This window comes from Plecotus auritus, assembly GCF_963455305.1.
Source record: "Plecotus auritus genome assembly, chromosome: 5".
Taxonomy (NCBI): Eukaryota; Metazoa; Chordata; class Mammalia; order Chiroptera; family Vespertilionidae; genus Plecotus; species Plecotus auritus.
The window spans coordinates 135,600,709-135,627,286 of NC_137776.1; the positions used below are offsets into that span (position 1 = coordinate 135,600,709).

At 42.5% G+C, this 26,578-nt stretch overlaps 1 protein-coding gene across 1 annotated transcript in view; it reads right to left on the reverse strand.

The window, feature by feature from the left end:
• SLC1A1 (solute carrier family 1 member 1) overlaps positions 1 to 26,578 on the reverse strand; it is a 71,971-nt gene that overhangs the window by 30,938 nt on the left and 14,455 nt on the right. The window contains exon 2 of the mRNA XM_080670112.1: positions 8,588 to 8,728. Coding sequence (XP_080526238.1) covers positions 8,588 to 8,728 — 141 coding nt within the window. The remainder of the gene's footprint in view (positions 1 to 8,587; positions 8,729 to 26,578) is intronic.

The following is a 26,578-nucleotide window of genomic DNA, read 5'->3' on the forward strand; positions in this document are numbered from 1 at the left end:
TGCTCACCAGTGTGGACGCAGTGCCCGCACATGGAGGAGCTTGAGAAACGGGTGGACAGAATGAATGACCTGGTTATTTATGGACAGCTGCCTGCTCTCAGGGCCCCTCTTCCCAGGGTCTGGTCCCTGGGTAGCAGAACGTTCCAGAATGAAATTCCAAACTCTGTGTCAGTCCCAGGTGCTGCCCTTAGGGTCTGTGTGATCTTGCAAAAGCAGCTTCATTTCTCTTCAACCTCCAGTTTTCTTATCTCTAAAGATGGAGATAAGGTCCTACCTAATGTACTGTTACATTGGGCTGCTATGAGGATCCAATAAACAGGGTCACTGTCCAGGGAAACAAGGCTGGATATGAGTTCACTTTGTTAATCCAGGGTACAGGGAAGTCTCTGCAGTTTCGATTTTACCTGGGATGATGAAAGGGAAGAGAAAAGGCAGAGGGGAGCATGCAAAATGTATTTCTGTGCATGCTTCACCTGGGACATCTATTTTTCTTAGAGACATTAATACAAAGAACTCCCCTAAAATAGTTACATAACAAGCACAGACTATTCTGTGAGGTTAAGGAAATAACCTGGTCCTCAGGCAGAACCAACTAAAGGTCACTTTGCAGCTTCTGTCAGCAGGTCCACATTTGATGTTCAAAGCATGTCAAGAAGCTGCGGGCTGGTCTTTCTCAGCAGTGTGGGGAGCCGTTTGAACACCTTTTCAATACCACAAAGTGTCATGGTATTTGCGTTGGGACCAATTTCTTAGAAGACCCCACGAGCTTTTAGAGGAGGCTTAGTGTCTAAATAAGAGCATTAAACACACCTCAGAGGATCTGGGGACTCAGCCTCTCCCTTCAAAGCTCATAGGAATGCTCTGACATCAGGATAGCTAAGAGCTCTGACACATCTCTGGTTTTCTACCACAACCTAATTATCATCTAGCTCTCTCTTTGCTTCTCCTTATAAAATTGCGTCGAAGCTACCTGAACGCTGATGAATGTCAGAAACCAGCCACAGAGCAAGTCTTTTTATATTGTTTTCATCTCCAGAATGGGTGCATTGTGTGCACTCCCGGTGTATGACTCAATTCTAATACTGGCCTGATAGCTTCTACTGCCAATGCAGGGACTTTCTCGAAACTTATGTGGATGAAAGAAAAACAGGTTTTATGGAAGGAACCTCACAAGGTGATCTGATCATAAATTCCTAACCGAGCAGGTCATGGTGGGAGTCACATTCCAGACATACAACTATTTCAGTAAAAGATGTATCTTTGCCTTAAGCGAACCCTGTCCATTGTTTTTGTGCACCTGGTTAACACACCTTTGAAACGAACACAGCCACCCTGAAGAGAGAAACTGCAAAACTGTCATCCTCCGGAGCATTTGAGATTTTGCTTCCTGGTAATTGTCATCCATTTTGGCTCAAATAAACTCTTACAGACATTCTCTGCAGGTTTGGATGTTTCTTACGTCAACATTTCTGACAGTATTAGACAAAAGATTAAAGAACTAGGTAGCACTTCAAATGCACCAGGACACTGTTATGCAACACGGTACTGTCCATTCCCTGTTTTACAATTGAGGAAAAGTTAAGTAACTGGTTCAAGGTTTCACAGCTAGTTCACGGCAAAGCCAGGATTCAAACCAGGCAATGTCTCCTATGGCTGCACTCTTAACCACTAGACTCCCTTGCCCTTCTCTCTATGTCTGATACTAACAAAGACTCTTTGCTTGACCAAACTTTAGTCAGGCTCCTGCACCTTCTCCTAGGCCCATTTATACTTCCTTGTAAAATCTAGTTTTAGCAAGAACCCTGCTAAGTCAATTTAGTCAGAACCCTCCACCCTTGATATTGGATCACTGACATCTACTTAGGTTCCTTAGTCTCCACCATCTCCCAGGTGATGTCTGATTACCCTGGCCTACCTTCAGCAAGAATCAGGTTAGGCCAATTTAGCCAGAATCCTCTTTACCCTCTGATGCCTCCTCTTAGTTATCCATCCACTGATCCCTCCCCTTCAAGGTGGACATCAATTCCTTCTTGCTCAATATCTCCCCCCGCCCCCCACTGCAAAATCCCATTGTAGTGGTCCTGGTACCTATCACAATGGGCCTGAATAAAGTCTGCCTGACCACCTTTACTCAGGGTCACTGAATTTTCTTTTCTTTCAGAACACTTCCCCACCTGAAGATTGTTCATGGCGTCCCTTTGGAGAGAATGGCACAGTGGGGAGTCGCTGGTAAAACTTGCTTCCCCAAGCCTGCAGGCTCCGGTCCAAACCCCACAAAGCCACATGCTCACCTTTCATTTCCACTCCTCCTCCCCATGTCTCCAGCATTCCAAAGTCTCACGGTCCTCCCAAGATGCCACGTCTTCTGCTATTTTCTTCTTCCAACAATGTCCACCCCCGACATCAACCAATTTCTATTTTTAATTCAAAACTGCACCCCACTGTCCCCTCTGCTGTCCTCATCTGCACAAAGCACTTATCACACAGAACTGCAATGCACTCTCCCTTTCTTGTGGGACAGGACTTCTCTTTATATCTGTATGCCTAGCACAGAGCCTGGGACACCGAAGATCAATGAATGAATGCATGGTCTCCCATGTCCATGCATGCAACACATAGGAGGTTCCTTAGAATCCCTGCAAGGTTCCTTAGATCCTTTTTTTAAAGAAATAAAACTAGGTTAATTCATTGTCAAACAGAGCTGTGAACCAGTCTAGTACCAGTTTAGGCAGAAGGGACAGCCTGGTGGATTCTTCAGGCTTTACTATCTCAGAGAGAGACTGAAGCAGTCTCTCTGGCTGCTTTTCTTGCCCATTTTCATTTTATTACTGTTCCAAGTGGCACGATCCCTTCTTCATACATTACATGCCCCCTCCTTCTTTGGATAAAAGGCACTGTTGAAATCCAATTGATATAATTAAGTCCTCTGACTTCAATAGTTGTGTTCTAACTCAACACAAACTTCTTGATGGTCTTAGGGAAACATTTACTTCATGTGTGCAGAACTGCTTAGGCCATCTTATTTTCTTGGTTCCCAAACAAGGCTGAGGAAAGAAAAAAGAGGTGCTCCTTGAAATGCAGGCAGAGCCCAGTGGTTCCAGATGTTGCTAATGAGGCAAGATATTCATTTTCAGCCTGTATGGAGTTTTAAGTTTATAAGCCACTTTGAAATGGCAATTTTCATAGAGACTGAACTATATAAAAAAAACCACCATGTTTCAAGAAAAGCATGCACACTTTCCCTCAGAGGCAAGTACCATATGATTTCACTCACATGTGGAATCTAACGGACAAATAAACTAACAAGCAAAATAGAGACAGACTCATAGATAGAGAGAGCAGACTGACAGCTGTTTGGGGGCGGGGAGGAAAGAGACTGAAAGAGAGAGAGAGAGAGAGAGAGAGAGGAAATGTTTGTTGGTTTGTCACCAGGATTCCACCTGACTAGATTGTATCTTTGAAGGTCAGAATCTAATCTTATCTTTCATCTCAGCTTGGGTCAGAACTTGGCTGGCCTCCCATTTTTTGTAAGTAAAGGTTTTATTGGCACACAGCCATGCCCAATCATTTATCTAACGTCTATCTTTTCTACGACAACTAGTTGGGTCGTTGGACAGAGACACAATGTCCTGAAAAGCCTCAAACATGCACTACCTGGCTCTTTACAAGAAGCTTGCATTCTACCATTCGAAAAGAAACTGACTCACATAGGTATTCTCTAGCTGGCTGTTTAAGAAATACTGGTTATAGCAAAGCCTTTAATTTCTTTTCTTTGTTAAAAAGTAGTGGAAAACCTCTGCCCTGCCAGGTGAGATAAAGCCCTAAAAATTTTGAAATCCTGATGCAAAAGTTGGAGTAACAACCATTTCAAAGTTTGGAGCCTTTTTAAAAATTTTTTCCCCCTCACAGCATTATGCTAAGTGAAATAAGCCAGTCAGAGAAAGATAAATACCACATAATCTCACTCATTTATGGAATATAATGAACAACATAAACTGATGAACAGGGACAGATCCAGAGACAGAGAAGCATTGATCAGACTGTCAAACCTCAGAGGGAAGGTAGGGGAGGGTGGGGGTAAGGGGGAGACATCAACCAAAGGACTTGTATGCATGCATATAAGCATAACCAATGGACACGGACACCAGGGGGTGAGGGCATGAGTGGGGGGGGGGGTTGGGGGGTTAATGGGGGGATGAGGACACATATGTAATACCTTAATCAATAAAGAAATTAAAAAAAAATTTTTTTCCCCTCACAGTGGAGTCTTAAATTTAACTTTGGAGAAGCTCCCCACAAAGGTAAATCCGTTACCCAATCAGTGCTCTTGTGGAAATTGGAAAGTCACTGACAAACATCACAGAAGTTTTTATCAAAGTCATCAGTACTAGGGTCCAGGTCTCAGGGGCCTGAGGTAGCAGGAAAGGGAAAGGCTTGGTGTAAACGTGGGATGCACAGAGCTGCAAATGGGTGCTGCTTCTCGAGGAGCCAGCATCTGTAGGAAATCCAGAGTAAGATGCCAAAGGAGGGGGCAGGAATGAACATCTTGCTCTGGAGGGGGCCTGTGCACAGGAACCACGTGGACTTGGTATAGCCCAAACTGGACAAACTCCAAGTCTGCCAAGTTGGGTGGGTATGCCACAACACAGCTGGTACTAAAGGTATTCATTCTAGTGTGAGTCTCCTGATGAGGCCCATGCCACAAAGCCAGCCCCTTGAGGCTGTGGTGGGGGTTTTCTCTGAAGTGGATATTCCATAATAGCAATCGAGGTTACTCCTGGCCAACAGAAGAGGGCCTCTGTGATGATGAAACTTTTCACTCTTAGAATCTAGTGTTGGGTGACGGGTCTGGGGCCCAGCAATGCCTAGGAGAGTGGTTGGCAAACCGCGGCTCGCGAGCCACATGAGGCTCTTTGGCCCCTTGAGTGTGGCTCTTCCACAAAATACCACGGCCTGGGCGAGTCTATTTTGAAGAAGTGGCGTTAGAAGAAGTTTAAGTTTAAAAAATTTGGCTCTCAAAAGAAATTTCAATCGTACTGTTGTTATTTGGCTCTGTTGACTAATGAGTTTGCCGACCACTGGCCTAGGACATCTTCGTGTATAAGAATAAGCTGGTCCCAGACTCATGGAGGCCGATCGACAGCTAAGCAGAGGGGCAGCCCTCTTAGGGGACCCCGAGGCTCTTGGAAGAGCCCCTTCAGGGAGCAACTCTATGCCACTGTGGATGTTTCACCTCCTTTTTCCCCTCAACCTTTCATAAAACTTTGTCCCAAATAGCATCCTAGTTTTTGCTGTGCTATGGAGAATTAAATTCTCATTCCCATCTTGGGATGAGAGGCAGAGGGGAGCTCCTCAGAGTCAGAGGAGTGGCAGCAGCCACAGGAGACCCCAGAGGTGGCAGCTGTGCCCAGGGGAGCACTTCTGAGGTGCATCCTGGAAAGATGCTCTGGGGACCTCTGGGAGTGGGAGCCGAGGGGCTGTCCTTTCCTGTGCTGCTCGTAGGCAGCGAAAGTCATCATAATTTGGGTATGAAAGAAAATGTGACCCAAATTTACACTCACTGGCCGGGTGAGACTGGAGCAGGATTTTCCGGGGACACAGTTCTAAGGCATGTTCATAAGTCATTTCCCCTGCTATTTCCCTCCTGGTTTGATGTAAATAGAGCTTTCAAACCTAAATGTTAACAGGGCCCACAATGTGCATGGCACCAGTGTCCCTCAGATATAAATTATGGGTAAAATTTTTGTGAGTGCCTACATTGACTGTCTGTAAAAATACTTTGAGATTATGTCTACTGTCCCTTCTCGCTCGCTCCCTTTTTAAGGCAAATTCCAGACATTGTCATTTCAAACCTACATAATCCCATATACATTCTAAAATGACATTTTCTTACATAACTAATGCCATTATCACCACAAACTTATCAACAATTGCTTGGCGCCATCTAATAGCCAGTCTGTATTCAAATGTTCCTGATTAACATGATATCAGATCCTCACCATCACAGGAAGAGGGGTTCTCTTCATTTATTTTTAAAGCTATAAAGTAAGTACTTTTATGTCAGCAGAGGCTTTGACAACAGAGGGTTTTTTCCACTTGTTACTCTGACGAGAGCATTTCTTTTATGCAGAGCACAGATTCTTAGTCTTGGGCCTCAATTTTTACTGTGTTTCTATCTTTAGTTAATGCATCCCCGGAGCTCATTCAACTCACCCAGCTTCCAACATGCATCCTCTGCTGGCCTACTGGATATATAAATTAAGCTACTGATCTGTGGATTTATAAAGGCTTCTGAGATGTGAAAACAGCTCCTCCTGTGTATTTCCTAACTTCTGCTTTACCCTCCCGACTGCACTAGTATTATTAATTTTTTCTTTTAGTCTGACAACTTAAAACATGAATATGGAATTACTGTTTCCATCCTGCTTTTCTCATGTCTCTTGAATCTTTGACCATTTTATTGATCTACATCAAAGGTCTGGGTAAGTGGTTCTGCTCTCTGAGTCCTGTTTAACTGCTGGGGGTTTAGTGAAGAAAAAATGTAGTCCTATGCTATAGCTCCAAAAAACAGCTGGGTTCTGTGAGTGGAATGCTGAAGGTTGTAAATTGTTTCCTAGATTATATGCAAGGCTAAGTAGCACCGGAAACAGCCAGACTGCAAAAATCTTACTACTTACTGACTGCCAAGAGCAGTGCATGTTTTCAAACATTATACACTAGTATATTCATGCATGTATTATCTTTTCTTCTAAAACCTGGTTCACCGCATGAGTTTTGGATTTGCTGACTACTTTGGATCAACCCTCCATACCTTCCTCCATAGACACAAAACTTAAATAGCATCGATCACCAAGTGGGTTATGAACTTTGTGAAACTGCATGCAAAATACTGTATGTAAGTACAGCTGTGAACATTTTTCTCGGGAGAGATCCCAAAAACTTTCATCAGGCTTTCCAATGAGCCTCAGAAAACACTAAGGAGCTTCTGATATGGAAAAAATTCTAAGTGGTTGTCACAACAGCAATGCTTACAGGGGCCAGAGATCAACATAAATGAGTGACATGGATGAGGTCTTAGGCAATAGGGAGTGGTGGAAACCGGTAGCCTCAAATACACTCACTCCAACTAAATAGAGTAGCTAGCTATCTTTAAGCTCCAGATCACCACTGGTATGTGGGAACACAGGTTCAAGTGTTTCTTGGTCTTAGTTTTGTTTTGTTTTTCCCCCCAGAGGAAGCCAGAAATCTGGATGCTTACATGAAACCTTCCAAATTTTAAATGCTGATGATAATTTCAAGTTAAATAAACAAACATTGTATGGTACCAACAACTGGTCTGCTGACTTGGTCCTCAGGCTGTAGGGCCTAACAGGAACCAGGCATTTAAAAACATAATTAAAAATAAAAACAATTAAATGCTCTCTTCAGATCTGTAATAAGCCAACAACACCAAGACCATTTACGAACAAGGCTCCCAAGCGATTCTTGTCTGATGGTTTGGCATTTGAAAAGTTCAACGGCCAAGTCTATAGCAATGCAACTGCTGAATGCAGTGGATCCTGACATCCATCCTTCCTTCCCCAGACAATGTCCAGTACTCTACATAGGTCAATCCCAGGTCTCTTTAGTGGCAGTGGAAAAAATGTTCCATAAGAGGATATGTCAAGAATCCTAATATAGACCATCTAACCACTACAGTACACTTGAAACTAATACAAAATAATATGGAATGTAAACTGGAATAGAAAAACAAGAATCCTAATTACATAGTTATATAAAACCTTGGTTGTCAAGCTGACAGCACTAATAGACTGTCATGCCACATTTTGCTTATTGCCAGAATTAAGGTAAGTACAAGAAACTATGAAATGCACAGAGAAGTTTACCAGAACCAGACAAATAATACCTTTTGCAAACCAAATTAATCTCCATCTATATAAGGGTTCTTGCTCTTTAGAGGGAATCTGCAATATAATGATCAGCAAGGGACAAATAATTTCCAAATTTAACTGCGTCACAAGATTAGATTTAAAAATACTAGGCTTTTAAAATACGGTGCAAACCTGTAATTGAACCTGTCCCACAGGATGTGGCTGCTGGCACCCTGGGACAATTTGCAGGGCTGGTATGTAGCAAGTTCTGAGTTCTGTGGAGGAATGCAAGTGGGTGAGGAGAAGGGGGAGAGGACCCTGAAGGCAGCTGCTGAGAGGACCAAGGGCAGGATGGCTGCAGCGGGGAAACCAGTGAGTGAACTATGGAACAAGTGATCAAAACTGACAACCACATTTCGCCTGAGAACACTGGCTGACATTTCAGTGAAAAAACTTGCCTTTTTTTTTTTTACATTTTTGTGCCCTGGATAGAGTTTTATTTATAATATGTTTGAAAAATGGTCATATGAATATTTGAGCTCTGGTGGATAGTACTCTAGGCAGAGCAATGCCACAAAGCAATGCCACTTTGTGAATAATGGAATATTTCCACTCAAGCAATTATACACTATCCAAGTAAGGTATGTGAGAGAGTGTGTGTGACATCAAATACATTTTGATTTTTCCCATAATTAGAAAAGATCAATTTAAGGGACCTGTGATCATGCTGGATACAATTAGTGGTAAAATGATGAGTTTCAGCATCCTCATTAGGATTTCTCCAGGAAAGGCAAAGTAGAACTTCTCCAGATTAGAGAGCTTGCTGTATTCTCGAACCAAGACTCCTATGCCAATCCCTAAAAAAAAAAAAAAAAAAAAAAAAGAACATTATTGAGTTCTCCAGTATAAATTTCTATGGAAAAATACTCCCCCCAAATGCAAATTTTAATGGCACGTTTAGATAATCTCCCAGAAGGCTGTAAATTTTAAAAACCAAATCACATTTTAATGAATGGGAAGTACACATTATTTGGTAAACCTGTAAAAAATATTCTTCACATGAAAAATTGGTTTTAATTTCTTTTCTTCTTCAATCATGTTTATTATAATGACAAAACATCACAAAATACTGTGAGAAAGAAAATAATCATCTTAGTCAACCCAATATAACTTTTGTTTTTACACACCGACCTTATTCTTTGTCTAGCTTAGATAGCTTATGTATTTTATAGTTTACATAACTGTTTTCATTTTCTCCTATTTTATCATAATTACTTTTGATAATTTTTATAACAAACTCTTCTGTTTATGCGACTTTTATAATTTTAATAGCAACATAAGATTCTGTTGGTTTGATATATTTACCATATTGTTGAACAATTACGTTCTCTAATGCTTTGCATTCTTTTCAGGTCTTTCTAGATAATGATGTGTTCAAGTTTGTGTGGTCAAGAGCTTTTTACAAAGTTTCTAATCCTGGACATTTAGGCTTATTATGTGAGTAGGGCAATGTTTAATATCAAGACATGTTATACATTCTCTGAAAGCTTGCCTTATCTACATGAAATCCTTCTGTTGTGATGACTTGGATAACTAAAAATCACAAATTTTAAACATGTCTTCTTTATCCTCTTCCAAATGGTTCCAATAAATTGCCCTTCGACACCACATTCCCCACAAACCCCATTCAGAATCCCCCCTTTTTAAGACCAAGAAATAAAATGGGCTGGGATGACTAGTGCATCAACTTCTGAGGATGACAGGCTAATTGGAGGTAAAATGACTAAGGAGCAAGAAGATTCCAGGAGGATATAACTGGATATGCTAATTTACAAATGTGAAAATTTAGAGTTGTTAGAGCACAGTTAAGAACTCCAGGGCAATGAAAAGAGATGTGAATTATAATCAGTATTAGAGTTTTCATTTAAATTCAGGTATACATCCCAGACCTCCCAAGATACAAGTAGACCAAGTAGATGCACCTCCCAAGATACATTTGTGTAGTAACCTTATTCTTAGCTTAATTTTACATTCCCACATATTTTACTTTTGCTTTCATCTCTTTATTTTGTGTATGCATTACTGATTTTTGATCAGCCACTTTAAATTATTTCGGGAACAAATATATACATAAACATTTTCCAAAATGTAGCTAAGACAGAAAAAAAAAGAGACTTTATTATCAAACCCATTTGGTTGGTATTTCAAAACCTAGTGTTAGAGACTCCTGAGTAATTAAGGTACACCAAGGGTTCAAAATATTTTAAGTGAATTTAAAAAGCTTTTTGGGTTCACTTCATACTTAATAAATTGCTTAAAATCAGCTGTTCTATATGGAACACACCTACATTATGCTGTAAGGATACTCTGTAATGCTCAGTGTTTTAAAAAAAGAAACTAACCAAACAGACATTTTTTCTCATACTATTTAGGTTGCTTCAAGTAAATTTCTGGCTTGTATGTCAAAGAGAGCTCTGTATGTAAAAATAAAGGAGATGTGTCTGTGCTCAAAAACCAGTCACAAAAGCACTCTGTTGAGTAGCAAAGAACCCAAAGTGTTCTGACCTTAGGTTTTACATTACTAACAATTAACTGTGCTTCTAATCATCTCCTCCCCAAATGAATGCAGGGCAGTTAGAAAGAAACGTGCTTGCTTTCCCAGCCTTTAGCCAGATATTGGTTTTCATGGCAGAGATAGAAGAGTCACCACAAGGAGTCATTTGAAAGCAATCAAAGGTGACAAACACTATAAATAGGTTACTGTGTTTAGTAATGAAAGCTTTCTCTCAAGCTTGTGCTTGAGTTATCACAAATTGTATTCCAGTATTTCTTTTTTTTTAAAATAAATCTTTATTGTTCAGATTATTACAGGTGTTCCTCTTTTTTTCCCCCCACAGCTCCCCTCCACCTGATTCCCCACCTCACCCCAAGGCCTTACCCCCCTCCACTGTCTTCATCCATAGGTGTAAGATTTTTGTCCAATCTCTTCCCGCACCCCTCACACCCTCTTCCCCCTGAGAATTGTCAGTCCACTCCCTTTCTATGTCCCTGATTCTATTATATTCATCAGTCCATTCTGTTCATCAGATTTTTTATTCACTTGATTTTTAGATTCACTTGTTGGTAGGTATGTATTTGTTGTCATTTTGTTATTCACAATTTTTATCTTTACCTTTTTCTTCTTCTTTCTCTTCTGAAAGAATACCCTTCAGCATTTCATGTAATCCTGGTTTGGTGGTGATAAACTCCTTTAGCTTTTTCTTGTCTGTGAAGCTCTTTATCTGACCTTCAATTCTGAATGATAGCTTTGCTGGGTAGAGTAATCTTGGTTGTAGGTTCTTGCTGTTCATAACTTTGAATATTTCTTGCCACTCCCTTCTTGCCTGCATAGTTTCTGTTGAGAAATCAGCTGACAGTTGTATGGGTGCTCCCTTGTAGGTAACTAACTGTTTTTCTCTTGCTGCTTTCAAGATTCTCTCTTTGTCTTTCACCTTTGGCATTTTAATTATGATGTGTCTTGGTATGGTCCTCTTTGGATTCCTCTTGTTTGGGGTTCTCTGCACTCCCTGGACTTGTAAGTCTATTTCTTTCACCAGGTAGGGAAAGTTTTCTGTCACTATTTCTTCTAACAGGTTTTCAATATTTTGCTCTCTCTCTTCTTCTGGCACCCCAATAATTCGGATGTTGGTACACTTAACGTTGTCCCAGAGGCTCCTTACACTATCTTCATATTTTTGGATTCTTTTTTCTTTTTGTTTTTCTGGTTGGGTGTTTTTTGTTTCCTCATATTTCAGATCTTTGGTTTGATTCTTGGGGTCCTTTGATCTACAGTTGAATTTCTGTATATTCTTTATTTCAGACAGTGTATGCTTAATTTCTGACTGGTTCTTTTCCATTTTTTTGGCATTCTCATTAAGGTCCTTGAAGGTCTCACTAAGCTCCTCGGAGGTCTCATCAAGTTTCTCGGCGGTTTTTAGAAGATTCTTGAGTAACCTTATAAATGTGGTTTTGAACTGTATGTCCAGTAGTTTGCTTTCCTCCATTTCTTTCATTCGTGACATGTTTCTTTGTCTCCGCATTTTGTTGCTTCCCTGTGTTGATGGAGTGGTTTTCTGTGGTAGGTGACCAGTGGTTCAGCCTATCACCCGAGGTGGACACTCTTGGTCCACCCCTTTGTGGGCTGAGTGCAAAGTCTTGGTGTAGTTAAGCCTTGATTGCTGTTGGTACACTGGGAGGAACTGACCTCCAGGCCAATTGGCTGTGAGGACCCTCTGTGTCTATAATGGAAGAACTGCTGTGCTGGAGACACGCTTATGGGGCAGGACTTCTTCAGTGGGGCTTTGGTGCTCACTGAGTCTGCCTCTTGAATGTGCCACTTATGGATGTGAATAGTTGAAATCTGGTGTTGTCTCACACTAACCACTAGATACACTAGCTTCTGGATCTCCAGTGGGGTGCAGGTCAGCTACTGTCTGCGGCCACCCAGCAGGAGCTACAGCGAGAACTACAGTTTTCTCCTCTTTGCTTGGGGTTTGGAGGTTTTGGAGTTGTCTGACCAGAGCTGCAGTTTGTTAGGTTAAGCTGCGATAGGGCAGACCATTTATATGCAAAAGCCGCTGCGTGGAGCTTGGGTGGGTTTGTAAATTGTGCGGGGCGGGGTCTCAGGGAGTCACTAGGCTAGGGCATAGCAAACAGCGATGGCTACCTGTCAGCCGTCTCTGCGTCTCCGTGTTTCCAAGTTCCCGTGCCCCGTGCCCCAGCGCAGTAAACAATGATTGCTGTGCGCACCTCTGCAAGAAAGCCACCCTCACTTTCTGACCCGATGGCAGACAGTCCAGCTTCTGCCTGTAGGAATTTGGGTCCCCAGCGTCTCCCCAGAAACTGGAGTTCAGAGGAATCGGGAGCTTGTCTCCCTTCGGGTTGAAAAAAGCAGCGCACCCAGTCGCCCGCCGCCAGCCTGATTCGCGCGCTTCCGTACGTCAGCTTTTTAGCGCTGTGCACGTCTCAATGCTCTTTTCTCTTTCCTTCTAGTTGTAGAACTTCCACTCAGCCAGCTTTCCCGTGGTTCTGGGTGATAGACGTTTTGTCTTTTAGTTGTAGTTTTGAAATTGTTGTGCGAGTCAGTAATTTAGGTGTTTACCTATGCCGCCATCTTGGTTTTCCTTTTTTTTTTTTTTTTCACTGAAAAGAATATAAAAACCAACTGAGACCTGGAGAAGCAGTGGAGGCGATTCACCCTGAGCCACAAATGTCACCCCTGGGATCCTCAAGTATAAGAAGTGGTTGGTGAATGACCAGGAGTTACACCTAGGAAATGGATGTGCTTTATTTTGGTCTCAAACAAGTTTGGAAAAATTAGATGTGAGATAAGAAAAATCACTGGAAGATTTCCCAGATTCTAAGATGAGGTCAGGATTTTCACAGGGCACAATCTTTCCCTACCCTTTTCCAGAGACAGAACCTTGGACTGGATTAAGGAGCATGGAGAGGTCTCCAAATCTAAAGGATGCTGGGAATAAGTGTCTGTCTGAGGGTACACAGGTCAGATCCACATGGTAGGGCCACTCCCAGAGCTAGAGAAGAAGCTCAAGATTAAGCATTGCTCTATGAAGGCCTTCAGCAGGGCCCACAAGGAAGCCCAAAGGTAAAATTGGTACCTAGACCTCTATAACCCCCGAAAATACCAGGAACTGATTTCTGAGCTGCCTTCCTCCACACAGGCAAGAAAATCCCAAGCAGGTACTGAGGCAGCTTGGGAAGAACATAGTGTTGGAAGGACAGGCTTGAATTCTTCTTCCACCACTTACAAGGTGTTAACTTTCCCCAGTTGTCAAGTGGTCAAATTAAAGGTAGGGGCAAAAGGGTTGGATTAGATGCCTTCAAAGGCCCCTCTTAATGCCTAAAATGATCATCTCAGCCTTGGTGTCCTCAACTTTAAAATGGGATCATAGGGGCAGCTCATTAGCTCCAAGGGAGCTGGACGTGCTTTCTTCAGTTTTTACACCAAATGTTACGTATACTGGTAAAACAGGAAAGGAAGAAACTAGGGAGGAAAACAATTAAGACCTTAGCTAGAGATTTCTTCTTTAAGCTCATGTTCAAAAATTTAAGCTGAAAGACAAGATGCTATCTCTTCATGTCCATGTTGTCTCAAACAACTGTTAGTCCAATAGCCTTATCTTGGAGATAATGTGTGACTCCCCTCCCCCCCTCGATCCTCGATGACGTTTATAAAAAATTGTTTAAAAAAAAAACTAAAATAATTATTGTTAAAGAAATAATTCTGGCAATCAAAATAAAGAAAAAGTAATGATTTCATGAACCTATCCACTCCTTTAACCATCCCCTCACCCCACTTTTCAGTCCCTACCTACCCAGCCTTCATTCTTATATATATATATTTTAATAGTTATAACAATTTAATCCAGGGATAGTAGTTGAATTGCATTTGATTCATATTCATGAAAATAGCATTATTCCTATTTTAGGATATTTGCAGTAAAGAGATTAAAACCTTCTGTGATTTTTAATCAAAGTCTCAGAATAGTGCTATGATCCACATTGATTTTGGCTTGGTTAAACAAGAATTATTGGCAGAGGAAAAAATATTTTTAACCATTACTGAAATAGTTATCTAGCCATGCCATTATTCTAGACATTATATTAAGCAAATACAATGTGCTTTTTTTTGCCTAAAGTTAATGCTGATAACCAGAAAATAAAAAGTACAGAATGAATAGAGTTATCAACAAATAACTACTTGTATACCCTGAATAAATGGGGCGGTGGGGGGAGATGGACGGTCTCTCTATCCTGTCCTTCCAATGAAATATCTGTCCCTTTTCTCATCTTTTTTCTTTAGAGCTGAGTAGTTCTACCAATGCAAGCTCTTACATGAACTCTGGATCAAAAATAGATGCCTCTGAGTCAGTACAGCTTTGCTTTTTTTTTTTTTTTTTTTTTTAACCCTCGATATATTTACTGCACAAGCAATATTATCACAGCTGTACTGGAAATAATAAATGCAAAAATTCACCCATAACTTTATCAACTTAAATATGTGAAAAGTGAAATTGTTTCCATGTTCCATATACTATTGTAGTTAATCATAATAAAATGGTTAACAGTTATTGAGTATCTATATATATAAAAGCCTAAGCAACTGAACGGCTGGTCAACCGGTCGCTATGACGTGCACTGACCACCAGGGGGAAGATGCTCAATGCAGGAGCTGTCCCCTGGTGGTCAGTGTGCTGCCACAGCAGGAGCACCACTCAGCTGACTGACAGGCGCCACATGCTGGGCTCATGGCTGGCGAGCACACCTGTGGCGACACAAGCCTCTCCCGCCTCTGCAGCAGCGCTACCAAGCGGTGGCAGCGGCGGCAGGCGCAGCGGGGCCGGAATGAGCCAGAGTGGCACGGCGCTCACCTGGGGCTAGGGCTCCTTCCTGGCCACCTGCGGCTTTGTGCACTACTACATGCCTCAGGGGATGCTGGACTGCCGGTTTCGGCCCAGGCCTGCGGGGATCAGGCTGAAACCAGCCGTCCAACATCCCCCAAGGGTCCCGGACTGTGAGAGGGCACAGGCCAGGCTGAGGGACCCCACTGGTGCACGAATCCGTGCACTGGGCATTTAGTATACTATATGTCAGAATCTGTGCTAAGTACTTCAAATGTTTTCTTGTATACTGTTATTTTTTGTTTTGTTTTACCAACAGCTTTTTTTTTTAATTTTCTAAAATATATATATATATATATATATATATATATATATATATTAAATTCTTTATTGTTTATAATATTACATATGTCTCCTTTTTTCCCCATTGACCTCTCCCCGGCCACTCGCACCCCCCAGCACATGCTCTCACCCCCCTAATGTCTGTGTCCATTGGTTATGCTTATATGCATGCATACAAGTCCTTTGGTTGATCTCTTATCCCTCTGCCCCCACCCTCCCCTGCCTTCCCTCTGAGGGTTGACGTTCTGTTCAATGCTTCTCTGCCTCTGAATCTATTTTTGTTCATCATGTTTGTTTATGTTGTTGATTATATTCCACAAATGAGTGAGATCATGTGATATTTATCTTTCTCCAACTGGCTTATTTCATTTAGCATAATGATCTCCATGTCCAGTCATGCTGTTGTGAATGGTAAGAGTTCTTTATTTTTTACTGCAGCGTAGTATTCCATTGTGTGGATGTACCACAGTTTTCTAATCCACTCATCTGCTGATGGGCACATAGGCTGTTTCCAAATCTTAACTATTGTAAATTCTGCTGCTATGAACATAGGGGTGCATATATCCTTTCTGATTGGTGTTGCTGATTTCTTGGGAAATATTCCGAGAAGTGGGATCACTGAGTCAAATGGGATTCCATTTTTAATTTTTTGAGGAAACTCCATACTGTTTTCCACAGTGGCTGCACCAGCCTGCATTCCCACCAGCAGTGCATGTGGGTTCCTTGTTCTCCACATGCTTGCCAGCACTTGTCGTTTGTTGATGATAGCCATTCTGACAGGTGTGAGATGGTACCTCATTGTTGTTTTGATTTTCATCTCTCGGAAGATTAGTGACTTCGAACATGTTTTCATATGTCTCTTGGCCTTCTGTATGTCCACTTTTGAAAAATGTCTATTTAGGTCCTTAGCCCATTTTTTGATTGGATTGTTTATCTTCCTTTTGTTAAGATGTATGAGTTCCCTATAAATTTTGGAGATTAAACCCTTATCAGAGATAACATCTCCCATGCAATGGGCTTTCTTGTTGTTTTGTTGATGTTTCTTTTGCTGTGCAGAAGCTTTTTATTTTGATGTAGTCCCATTTGTTTATTTTCTTCTTAGTTTCCATTGCCCTAGGAGCTGTATCGGTAAAGATATTGCTACGACATATGTCTGAGATTTTGCTGCCTGTGGACTCTTCTAATATTTTTATGGTTTCCCATCTTATATTTAAGTCCTTTATCCATATTGAGTTTGTTTTTGTGTATGGTGTAAGTTGGTGATCTAGTTTCATTTTTTTGCATGTATCTGTCCAATTTTTCCAACACCATTATTGAAGAGAGTATCTTGACTCCATTGTATGTTCTTGCCTCCTTTGTCAAATATTGAGTATAATGGCTTGGGTCGATTTCTGAGCTCTCTGTTCTGTTCCATTGGTCTATATGTCTGTTTTTGTGCCAGCACAAGGCAGTTTTGAGAATAGTGGCTTTGTAATATAGCTTGATATCTGGTATTGTGATCCCTCCAACTTTGTTCTTCTTTCTCAGGATTGCTGCAGCTATTCAGGGTTTTTATTCCATATGAATTTTTGGAGAGTTTGTTTTAGGTCTGTGAGATATGCCATTGGTATTTTAATGGGTATTGCATTGAATCTATAGATTGATTTAGGTAGTATGCATATTTTAATAATGCTGATTCTATCAATCCATGAACACGGTATATTCTTCCATTTCCTTATGTCTTCCTTTATCTCTTTTTTTCAATGTCCTGTCGTTTTCTGAGTACAGGTCTTTTACCTCCTTAGTTAAGTTATTCCTAGGTATATTAATTTTTTTGTTGTGATGGTAAATGGGATTGTTTTTTTTTGGTTTCTTTTTCTGTGAGTTCATTATCCTATATAATAAAAGGCTAATATGCAAATAGACCGAACAGTGGAACAACCGAACAACCGGTCGCTATGACGTGCACTGACCACCAGGCAGTGTGTGCAGAACATGGCAGGCATTGGCTGCAGTGGGATGGTGGAGCAGGTGAGCAGGGGCACCAGTCGCTGTCATCGGGGCGAGCCTCTGGTGGTTACTGAAAATTCTTTGCTGCCGGTGCCATCCCTGCTTGCACCCGCTGCTGGCGCCGGAGCCACTGCTCGCATCCACTGCTGGCTCCGATTGCTCGGCGCTGTCAGCAGGTGCTAGCGGCAGCTGCTGGCCCCAATCACCCCTTAGGGCTTCTCCACCTGCCCCTGCTCCTGAGGGGAGATTGGGGCCAGCAGCTGCCTCTCACACCTGCTGGGGGCACAGAGGATGGGCCGAGACCCCCCTGTGCCCAGTGCAGCCTCGTGGATCACAGTTCCTTTCAAGGTGCATGAATTCGTGCATTGGGCCCCTAGTAAAGTATAAAGTAAGAAGATTCTCTTCCTCTTCTTCCTTTTCTCCCTGCAGGAGGGTGGGCCTTCCCTGTGGCTTCTGCAGTCCCTCCAGAACAGAGGGACCATTGTTGAAAGGTGACTGGAGAAAGAGAGTGACCTTTTGTTTTGCACTCTTCCCCATGGGACAGAATGGGACTGCTGGCTTCTCCATCTGAAAGAAGCCACAGACAGGTGCTGAAGAATAACCTTTCACTCCAGGAAATAACAACTCCTTGGTCACCTTTTCTAAAATAGAAAGGAGGAACTACTCTGTCCTTAAATGTGAATTTTAAATATGTTTGAATGATTTTACTGTTTACAACAAAGATTACAAATGTCCAAGGGGTCAGGGCAGTAGTGAGACCCAGGCCTGAGGGGTCTGTGGTGGTCCTCACAATTCCATCCAAGCACTGTTACATTGAAATGAGGGTCTAGGGTGGCCTCACTGTCTGAATTTTTAAAGGAGAAACTAAGAATCTGGGTCTTTGTGTGAAACTGCTCAATTTTTAAATGTTCAAAGCTTAAAAACAATTGTTAAACTCTGTGAGGTCACAGCAACTACCTCTGCAAGCCAATTTCATCAGGAGGGAGAGAGAGAGAAGGCAAGAGAATGAGAATCCAAGATCCATGAATTGGGTCAGGGAAAGGTTTGGTAAGATGATGATGGTGGTTTATTTCAAAGCGTGGGTGAGACAGGGTATGAATCAGTTCATTAACTCACCTGTTTTCCAGAGAGAAGAGGAGGTCAGATAAAGCCATGTTGATTATCCCATGTCCCAACGGTAAGCCCTGTTTTATCTCACCTGTTTCCTCAAACTAAACCCACCAGACCTGTGCTTAATCTGTCAGGAACCATTTGATGTGTATTGTATTCAATTGTCCAAATGTGCTGGCCCATTCAGGGTAAGTTTACACTGTGTCTTTGGAGGCATGGCTGGGGTGAAGGGCTCAGCCCTGAAGTCAGACAGACACACCTGATTTGTAACCTGGCTCTTTCATAGACTCACAGGTCACTTTCTCTTTGGCATGTCACAAAGAAGGAACCAGCCTAGCTCTAGTACCAATGGTTCTCTAAAAGGATCTGGAACTGAAGGCCAATTTACAAGAATGTGGCTTAAATTCTGAAGGACATTTTGAAGTGGTTGAAGGGAAGGAACTTGCCTAACAACTTCAAGTACTCTTTTAGTTCAGAAAACACCTGACTGGGAGGAGGGAGGAGGACAGAAGTAATCAGAACCCACTACTCCCTGCATGGACTGCCTGGCCTGCAGGGAAGGCAAGGGAGTCTGACAATTAGCAGCCTGGTGGGAGATGTGGGAGAGGATGCTTGATGTGAACAAGCGTCCACTCTGGCTGGAAAGACAACTCTTTTGTCAAGAAGATGCTGGGACCCAGAGAAAGAATTATCAGACTGCAACACCTTAGGGTTAAAACAAGATGGATTTCTGGAGGAACCCAGCCAGGCTGAGTAAGCTCTCCATCTCCCCACCACTGGACATTCCCCTATGCATTGATGTGTTTCCCAAGGAGTTTGTATTCCAACCTCTTCTTGGGCTGCACACTCTCCCAGAGTGATCCTATCTGCTCTTAGAGATTCCATTTCCACCTGTATCTCTTGCCTCATTCTGTCTCCCAACTGCCTTCAGGGCATCTCTGCCTGGATATGTACCTCAACATGAGACACAACATGGGCCAATTAAACACATCTTTCTTTTCCCTAGAAGACCTCTGACTTTTCTTCCTGGGTTACCCTGGTGATTTTAAAATAAGTCCACAAATCATTTGATACTCCTCCCATCAGGAGATGAAGTCTCTGTCCCCTTCCCTTAAACCTGGGTAGGCCTTTGTGATAGCCTTGATAAAGAGAATGAACAAAAGTGAGGCTCGAAGCCTGGGTCAGAAAGGGCCAGCTTCTGATGGTTTCTCTTCCTGAGACACTCACTGTAAAAAGTCCAGCAACCTTGAAGCTGCTGTTGGAGAGACCACATGGGAAATTGAGAGAGAGAGAGAGAGAGAGAGAGAGAGAGACACCAGAGTTTGAGTCTTCCAGGTAGCAGACAAGTACTAGTAGGTCATGCAATGCACATTTAGCTGCTTCTCCAGCCGTGGGCAAACTACGGCCTGCGGGCCGGATCCGGCTGTTCTATCCGGTTCTCTTGCTCTCCCCTCCGCTCCTTTACTTTGAATTTATATTAGTTCACACAAACACTCCATCCATTAAGAACCCATTGTGGCCCTCGAGTCAAAAAGTTTGCCCACCCCTGTCTAGCCCCAGCTGCCATCACCCTGTAATCACAAAAGAGAACCCAAGGGAGAAATGCCTAACTGAGCCAGTCAATTCCCAGAACCGTAGGGGATAATATGATCATTGTATGTTAAGCCACTAAAGTTTGGGAGTGATTGGTTACATAGAAATAGAGATCTGAAAGAGTTTCCTATCTCCCTAAATTGTGTTATAATTGCAAACCTTTATTGAGGGCTGCAGAGTATGTACCAGGTACTGGTCTAAGCATAATTAACTGTGATCTTCAACAACTCTGTGAGGTAACTTTATTTTCAGGTGCAAAACTGAAGCACTAGGAAGTGAAGTAACTTGCCTGAGGCCCCACAGGAAATAAGTGACACAACTGAGATAACTAAGCCATTTGGGTACACTTTGGGGACATTCTAGATGACTCCACGTCACATTCCAGCCTACAATATTGAGCAGTCACCAATTCCACTGATTCTACTGGGTAAACAACTCTCAAATCTCTCTCTCTCCCTTCCATCCTCATTGACACTTGCCATGGTTCAGGTCCACCTCATTTCTTACCAAAACGGTTTCATTAACCTCTTAAAGCTCTTCCTGCTTCTAGTCTTGTCTCTACCAATTCATCCTCCATATCAAAGCCAGCGCGATCTTCCCAAGATGCAAATCGGGTTGAATCACTACTTAAAGCCCTTTCAATGGTAACCCATCACAGAGTGGCATCCAAGCTCCTTGGTCTAACCCTGCCCTGCACCACTGTATCAATTCTGCTAAGACCCAGGTCTCTGGGCCTTTGCACATTGTTCCCTCTACTTTTTCACTTTACCTGTTCATCACTTCAGCAACTTAAAAACTCAGCTCCAGGGTGTTTGGAAAGCCTTCCCAACTTCCTCCATGATCCATGTGACATGTGTGTCCCTGGGCCAGATAACCACCAGGCAGGCCTTGGCTGGCCCTGCAGATGTGACCGAGGAAGGGCACATAATAGGAATAAAATCACAGTTGTTTCATGATTATTCACCTTACTAACTATAGATACGAGGTTTTCTTACAGACCCTGGGAAACTGGGGATGTGTTGCAAGAAGAAACACAGGGCTGTAAAAAGACAGGATGCCTTGGAGCCCAGATGGGTCCATTTCTCAGAAAAGAAAATACATTTTGAGAGCAAAGAACAGGACACACTTTGACTTGGTTGCTGTGCCTGGACCCTGACCCTCTCTGGGTGTTTGCCTCAGGAATGCTGACCATTCTCTGGTCCCAGGAATGGGCTGAGCTGGTTTTTAACATCACAGAAAATTAACCACCTTGTTATTGGACTTCAAGATCCTGGAAGGTAACACATGAACCACAGACCCTGCAGCCCTTATCCTGTCGCCCTTCCCTCTTGCATGTAGCCCTTCTTCCTTATCCCTATATAATCACTATCTAGAGCAGAATTTTCAGGATGACCTGCTGCTCTCCCCATAATGCTGGCATTATTTGAATAAATGCTCATATATGATTCAACCTTGCCTCTGCTTAATTTGGCTCAAGTAGTGACAGGCAGCCCCATATCCATTTTGTGTCCATGTCTCTGCCTCTAGCTCCTCCCCTCCCCATCTTAAGCTCTTGAGGCATAAGCATTGTATACTCACTTCTGTACCCACCCATTGCCCCAGGCATTGAGCCTGACACTGCATGGGTGTTTGATTAATACCTGCTGCACTGAACTGAACCAGGAATACACTGTAATTGCTATTTAAGGCATGTGCCCAGGAAGCCACTGCAATTTCTATAGTTTCTCTTTTGTAATCATCAAACATAATTACAAAAGGCAGGAGAAAATAGAGGATGACATTAGCAGAGCGAGAAAACTGAGCCAGAGGACTATGGGTATAAACTCTGCTACATTGCCCCAAGGCCTTCATACCCAAACATACCCTACTCTCCAGTAGTCCTGACTCCTGAAATTGTCCTCCTTGGACAATGGCTATGGTGATGCATCCATGAGAAGCTGGGTGCCTGGTTCCTATGCCTTAGGACTTCTCCCAGCCTTCTGGGGATCCCCTCCAAAGAGCCCCTTGAATTCAAATGAGGATGAGGCTGGTTGTAGGACCAGCCCACAGGAAACCGTCTCTCCAGCAAGCATCCAACTGGCTTAGAGGTCCAGCTTGTGAGTGAACCTGTCAATCTAGGAGCAACCAGACTCTCTTTCCTTCCAGAAGGTGTGTCAGTCCCACATAGGTGTGTTTGGGTTATCTCCTGAGATAATATCTATGACTTGACTCCTGGATTCTAAAAACAAACAAAAAAAACCCTTCCTTTTTTTAAACCTCTGGTCTACTCTATTGTACTCCCCCCCCCCCCCCCACCTGCCCCGCAACCTTCTTGAAATGGTTTATATCTGATAATCTCATGGGTGATTCATGCATTCCTGTGAAAGACCTTTATCTACTTTGTGGTCACATTCTACTCTCTCCCTGTCTTGCAATCTCAGCAAATATTTGGCCTCCAAGGCACTGAAGGAATGACAAGTCCCCTCACCCCAACCTCTACAGTTTGTAAAGGCTCTGGAATCCTATGCTCGAAGGACACACCTCTTCCTTAGGTTTAACATTAGATGTCTGGGAATAATACCTCTTTATAATAACCAGTTTCACAACTGCCATAAATACCTTCTTGGTTCATTATACAATCATAGAAAGCCTTCTCCTCAGGTGTAGATGAAATCTGTCTCCTCCACAATGGGTTTTAGTCAGGAGCAATTTGAAGGCAGAGAAAGAGATCGACCTCTGGGAAAAACAAGCCAGTCATCCTGGACTTACTAGACCTGTCACAAGGCTGGAACTCCCAGTTTGTTGAACCCTGCATCCAGAATGCTAAGTCTAAGTAACTGGGACTCAGCCTGCTCTTCACCTCTGCTTCAAACACTTGTGTCACCCTGAACTCTATTCTCCATGATTCCTAACCACGGGGCCTGCCTGCCAGCCGTGTACCCTTCCCTCCCCACCCCACCCCCCAACTTCTGTGGAGCTGTAACTCTCACTTCTCCTTCCCCACTCCAAGGACTGTAGAAAAGTTTACTTTTGTCTTCAAGTAGTTAAGACATATTTGAAGAATGTTATGATATTTCTTTCTTTTTTAAAAAAAATTTTTTTATTGATTTCAGAGAGGAAGGAAGAGGGAGAGAGAGATAGAAACATCAATGATGAGAGAGAATCATCGATCAGCTGCCTCCTGCAAAGCCCCACACTGAGGATTGAGCCCGCAACTCGGGCACATGCCCCTGACCGGAACTGAATCCGGGACTCTTCAGTCCACAGGCCAATGCTTCATCCACTGAGCCAAACCAGCCAGGGCTGTAATATTTCTTAAAATGAAAGTGGTCTGCAATGTTGAAAGGCTGGGTCAGGAATCTCTGTCTGTAATACCTCAGATGCTTCTCATAATCCTCACTGGGAGAATAAAGGCTAAGACAGGCCAGTTTGTTTGTGAAAGGAAAGAACACTTACATAGAGAATGTTAAAGAGGCCATATAGCCACTAAAAAGGGCCCAGCTGCCTATTGGTGCAGGATGAGAGCAGGACCCCAGAAAACACACAAAGATGACCTCGTCTTCTAGGGTCTTCAAACATGGGGAGTAAAATCTTTTCACAGCAACACTGAGGATTTTTATTCTTGGAATCTCAAAATGTTTTATGTTTGTGAGGACCTTTAATCTCCTTTCTCAGTATTTCCCTCACAGACAACAGATGTTCCCTGGGGCATGGGCAGAGGCTGTTCAAGGGGAGATAGAATCTGTTTGTAGGAAGAAAGAGAAAATCTAAGCAAAAAGTCACAGGTGCACACCCCTCCCACTGCACTGGCCAGCCCCCTTTCCTAGAGCACAGAGCACTGAGCGGGATTTACAGATCCTGCAAGAGCTCAGAGATGAGCACCACTTGAGGGAACTCCAGGGTTCTGGGTCTGAGAGTCAGTAAGTGCAGACTTCTATGATTACTCATTTGAAGTTGAAAAAGCAACCAAACCTTACTCTCCATCATTTCCACTGAAACAATAGTAGATATAAACTTTTAGTTTTTAGATTTTGTGTTTTTTTTTTTTCCTTCAAAATAAACAAGCTAGCTAAAGATTAGTAGAAAATACTAATATTCAGTGCAGGTGGCAAACCAGTTTCAGAGGTGATCTGGATGTGTTTCTCAGGGTCTGGGGTTCTGGACCAACAACAAGATCTCAAGCTCCATTACTCAGTGGACCTCAGTCTCTCCTCCATGTAATGAAAATTTAGGCCATTCTCCAGATGTAAGAAAGAAAGAAATGAAGGGGAAGCAGAAATGGAGCAAACCTATTATGTCTCCTGGTTGACAATTAACTTTTGCTAATAAAAAAGTAAAAGCCCATCTTCAGATTCTTTAATGGCCAAGTTTAGTGTTTATCCAAGCAGAACAAACAGCACAGACAGCCTGATTACTTACTTGTCACAAAAATAATCTCCAGACAGGGAGAAAGATGGGCAGAAAATGGACAAGGATGTGAGAGGATGCATGAAGGGAGAAAAGTTCACTAAAGGAAACTGGAGTTGCTCACAAAGATATAAAGTACAGCACAGGGAACATAGTCAATAATATTGTAATAACTATACTATATAGTGTCAGATAAGCACTAGATTTATTTGAGTGATCACTTCATTAGTTATATAAATATCTAACCACTATGTTGTACACCTGAAACTAGTATAATATTGTATGTCAACCGTAATTGTTTTTTTCCCTTTTTAAATATATTTTTATTGATTTCAGAGAGGAAGGGAGAGGGAGAGAGGGATAGAAACATCAATGATGAGAGAGAATCATTGATCGGCTGCCTCTTGCATGCCCCCTACTGGGGATCGAGCCCACAACCCGGGCATGTGCACTGATCAGAAATCAAACTGTGACTTTCTGGTTCATAGGTCCAGGCAGTGTCAACCGTAATTGAAAAAACAAAAAAGAGAGGAGTTGCTAAAGATCACATTCAAAAAGACTCTACCACCCACAGCTGATTCAGCTCCAGGCCATGGTCCAACTTCAGGAAACCAGAATGGATCTTCCATTCTTTCTAGTCCAAAGAGCTCTCTGAAGATTAGACTGGTTCTGGCATCCTCAGGTCTTCCTTGGGGAGAGAGATGCCCTCCAGTCTGGGAGTTTCAGGGCCAGGCTTCATAATAAAATGGCTTCAAAACTGTTCGAGACCAGGCTTGCTCTTCTGGGATCCCCAAACAAGTAGTAAAGTATATTTAGGATATTTCAGCTTGGGCAAGAGTTCCCCAGAGTCTTCACTCAAAAAACTGATACAAGTAAGTGGGTAAGTAGGGGATCAGTGGAATAGGCTTGTCAAGGATTTACCTCTTATTCAATGAAGGTTTTGTAATCAGTCAAAAATACTTGGAGCACCTCCTATAAGTAGGTGCAATGCTAGGAGTGTGATAGACCTATATAAAACAGCACTTTTTTTTTAATTCTCAGGAAACTGAGGTAAGAAAGAGAAGTCATAATAGTAGTAGTAGTAGTTCCATACAATACTGAAATTGGACACAAGATAGGATAAAGACCTCTGTACTCATATGCTTATTTTTACCTGGGTTTGTAATCTTCCCAATTCTCAGGCCTAGGAATCCAGGCACAACTGCTCAAGGCCATTCCTGGCGTCCTTCAGGACCCTTTCTCAATCCCATCTCTTGTTGAAGGCCCATGGTACATTGTAGCTTTCTTATAGCACTTACCACATGTAGGATCATGTTATTTTTTATTTTTATCTATTAGGCTCATGTTATTAATATCTGTGCACATATTGAATCTGGCAGACTAAGACAAAACACAGACCTCAACTCTGCATCTCTCACCAGGAACATCAATACTTGTTCAATTTAAATTGAGTTTCTAATTAAATGCTAAATGAATAGGTTTTCACAGTAATGCATAATACTTTTCATCTTACATGCACATTCCCTTTGATTAACAGTGGTTGTCCGGAGTATAGTTTTGGGGGTTCTGAGGCCGTAACAAAGCTCTGAGGCAAAGAGGGCTGTAATCCATTAGTGATGTCTGCCTAGGGCAGGACTGGGAGTGGTGGTGCAAATGCAGTATAACTTGGGAATGTAAATCAAGGGTTATTAGAGTACAGCAAAGAGAGATTATCTCTGACTGTGTAGTCAGAAAAGTCTATATGATAAAAGTAAAAATTAGATCCATCTTCAAGGATGGGTAGGACAACGGTGGGTGAAACACAAGCAAAAGTACTAGGGTAGGCCACTGTTAGCTGAATTTATGGTAACCTAATACCAAATACTGCCATTTTCCATGATTGCCGTC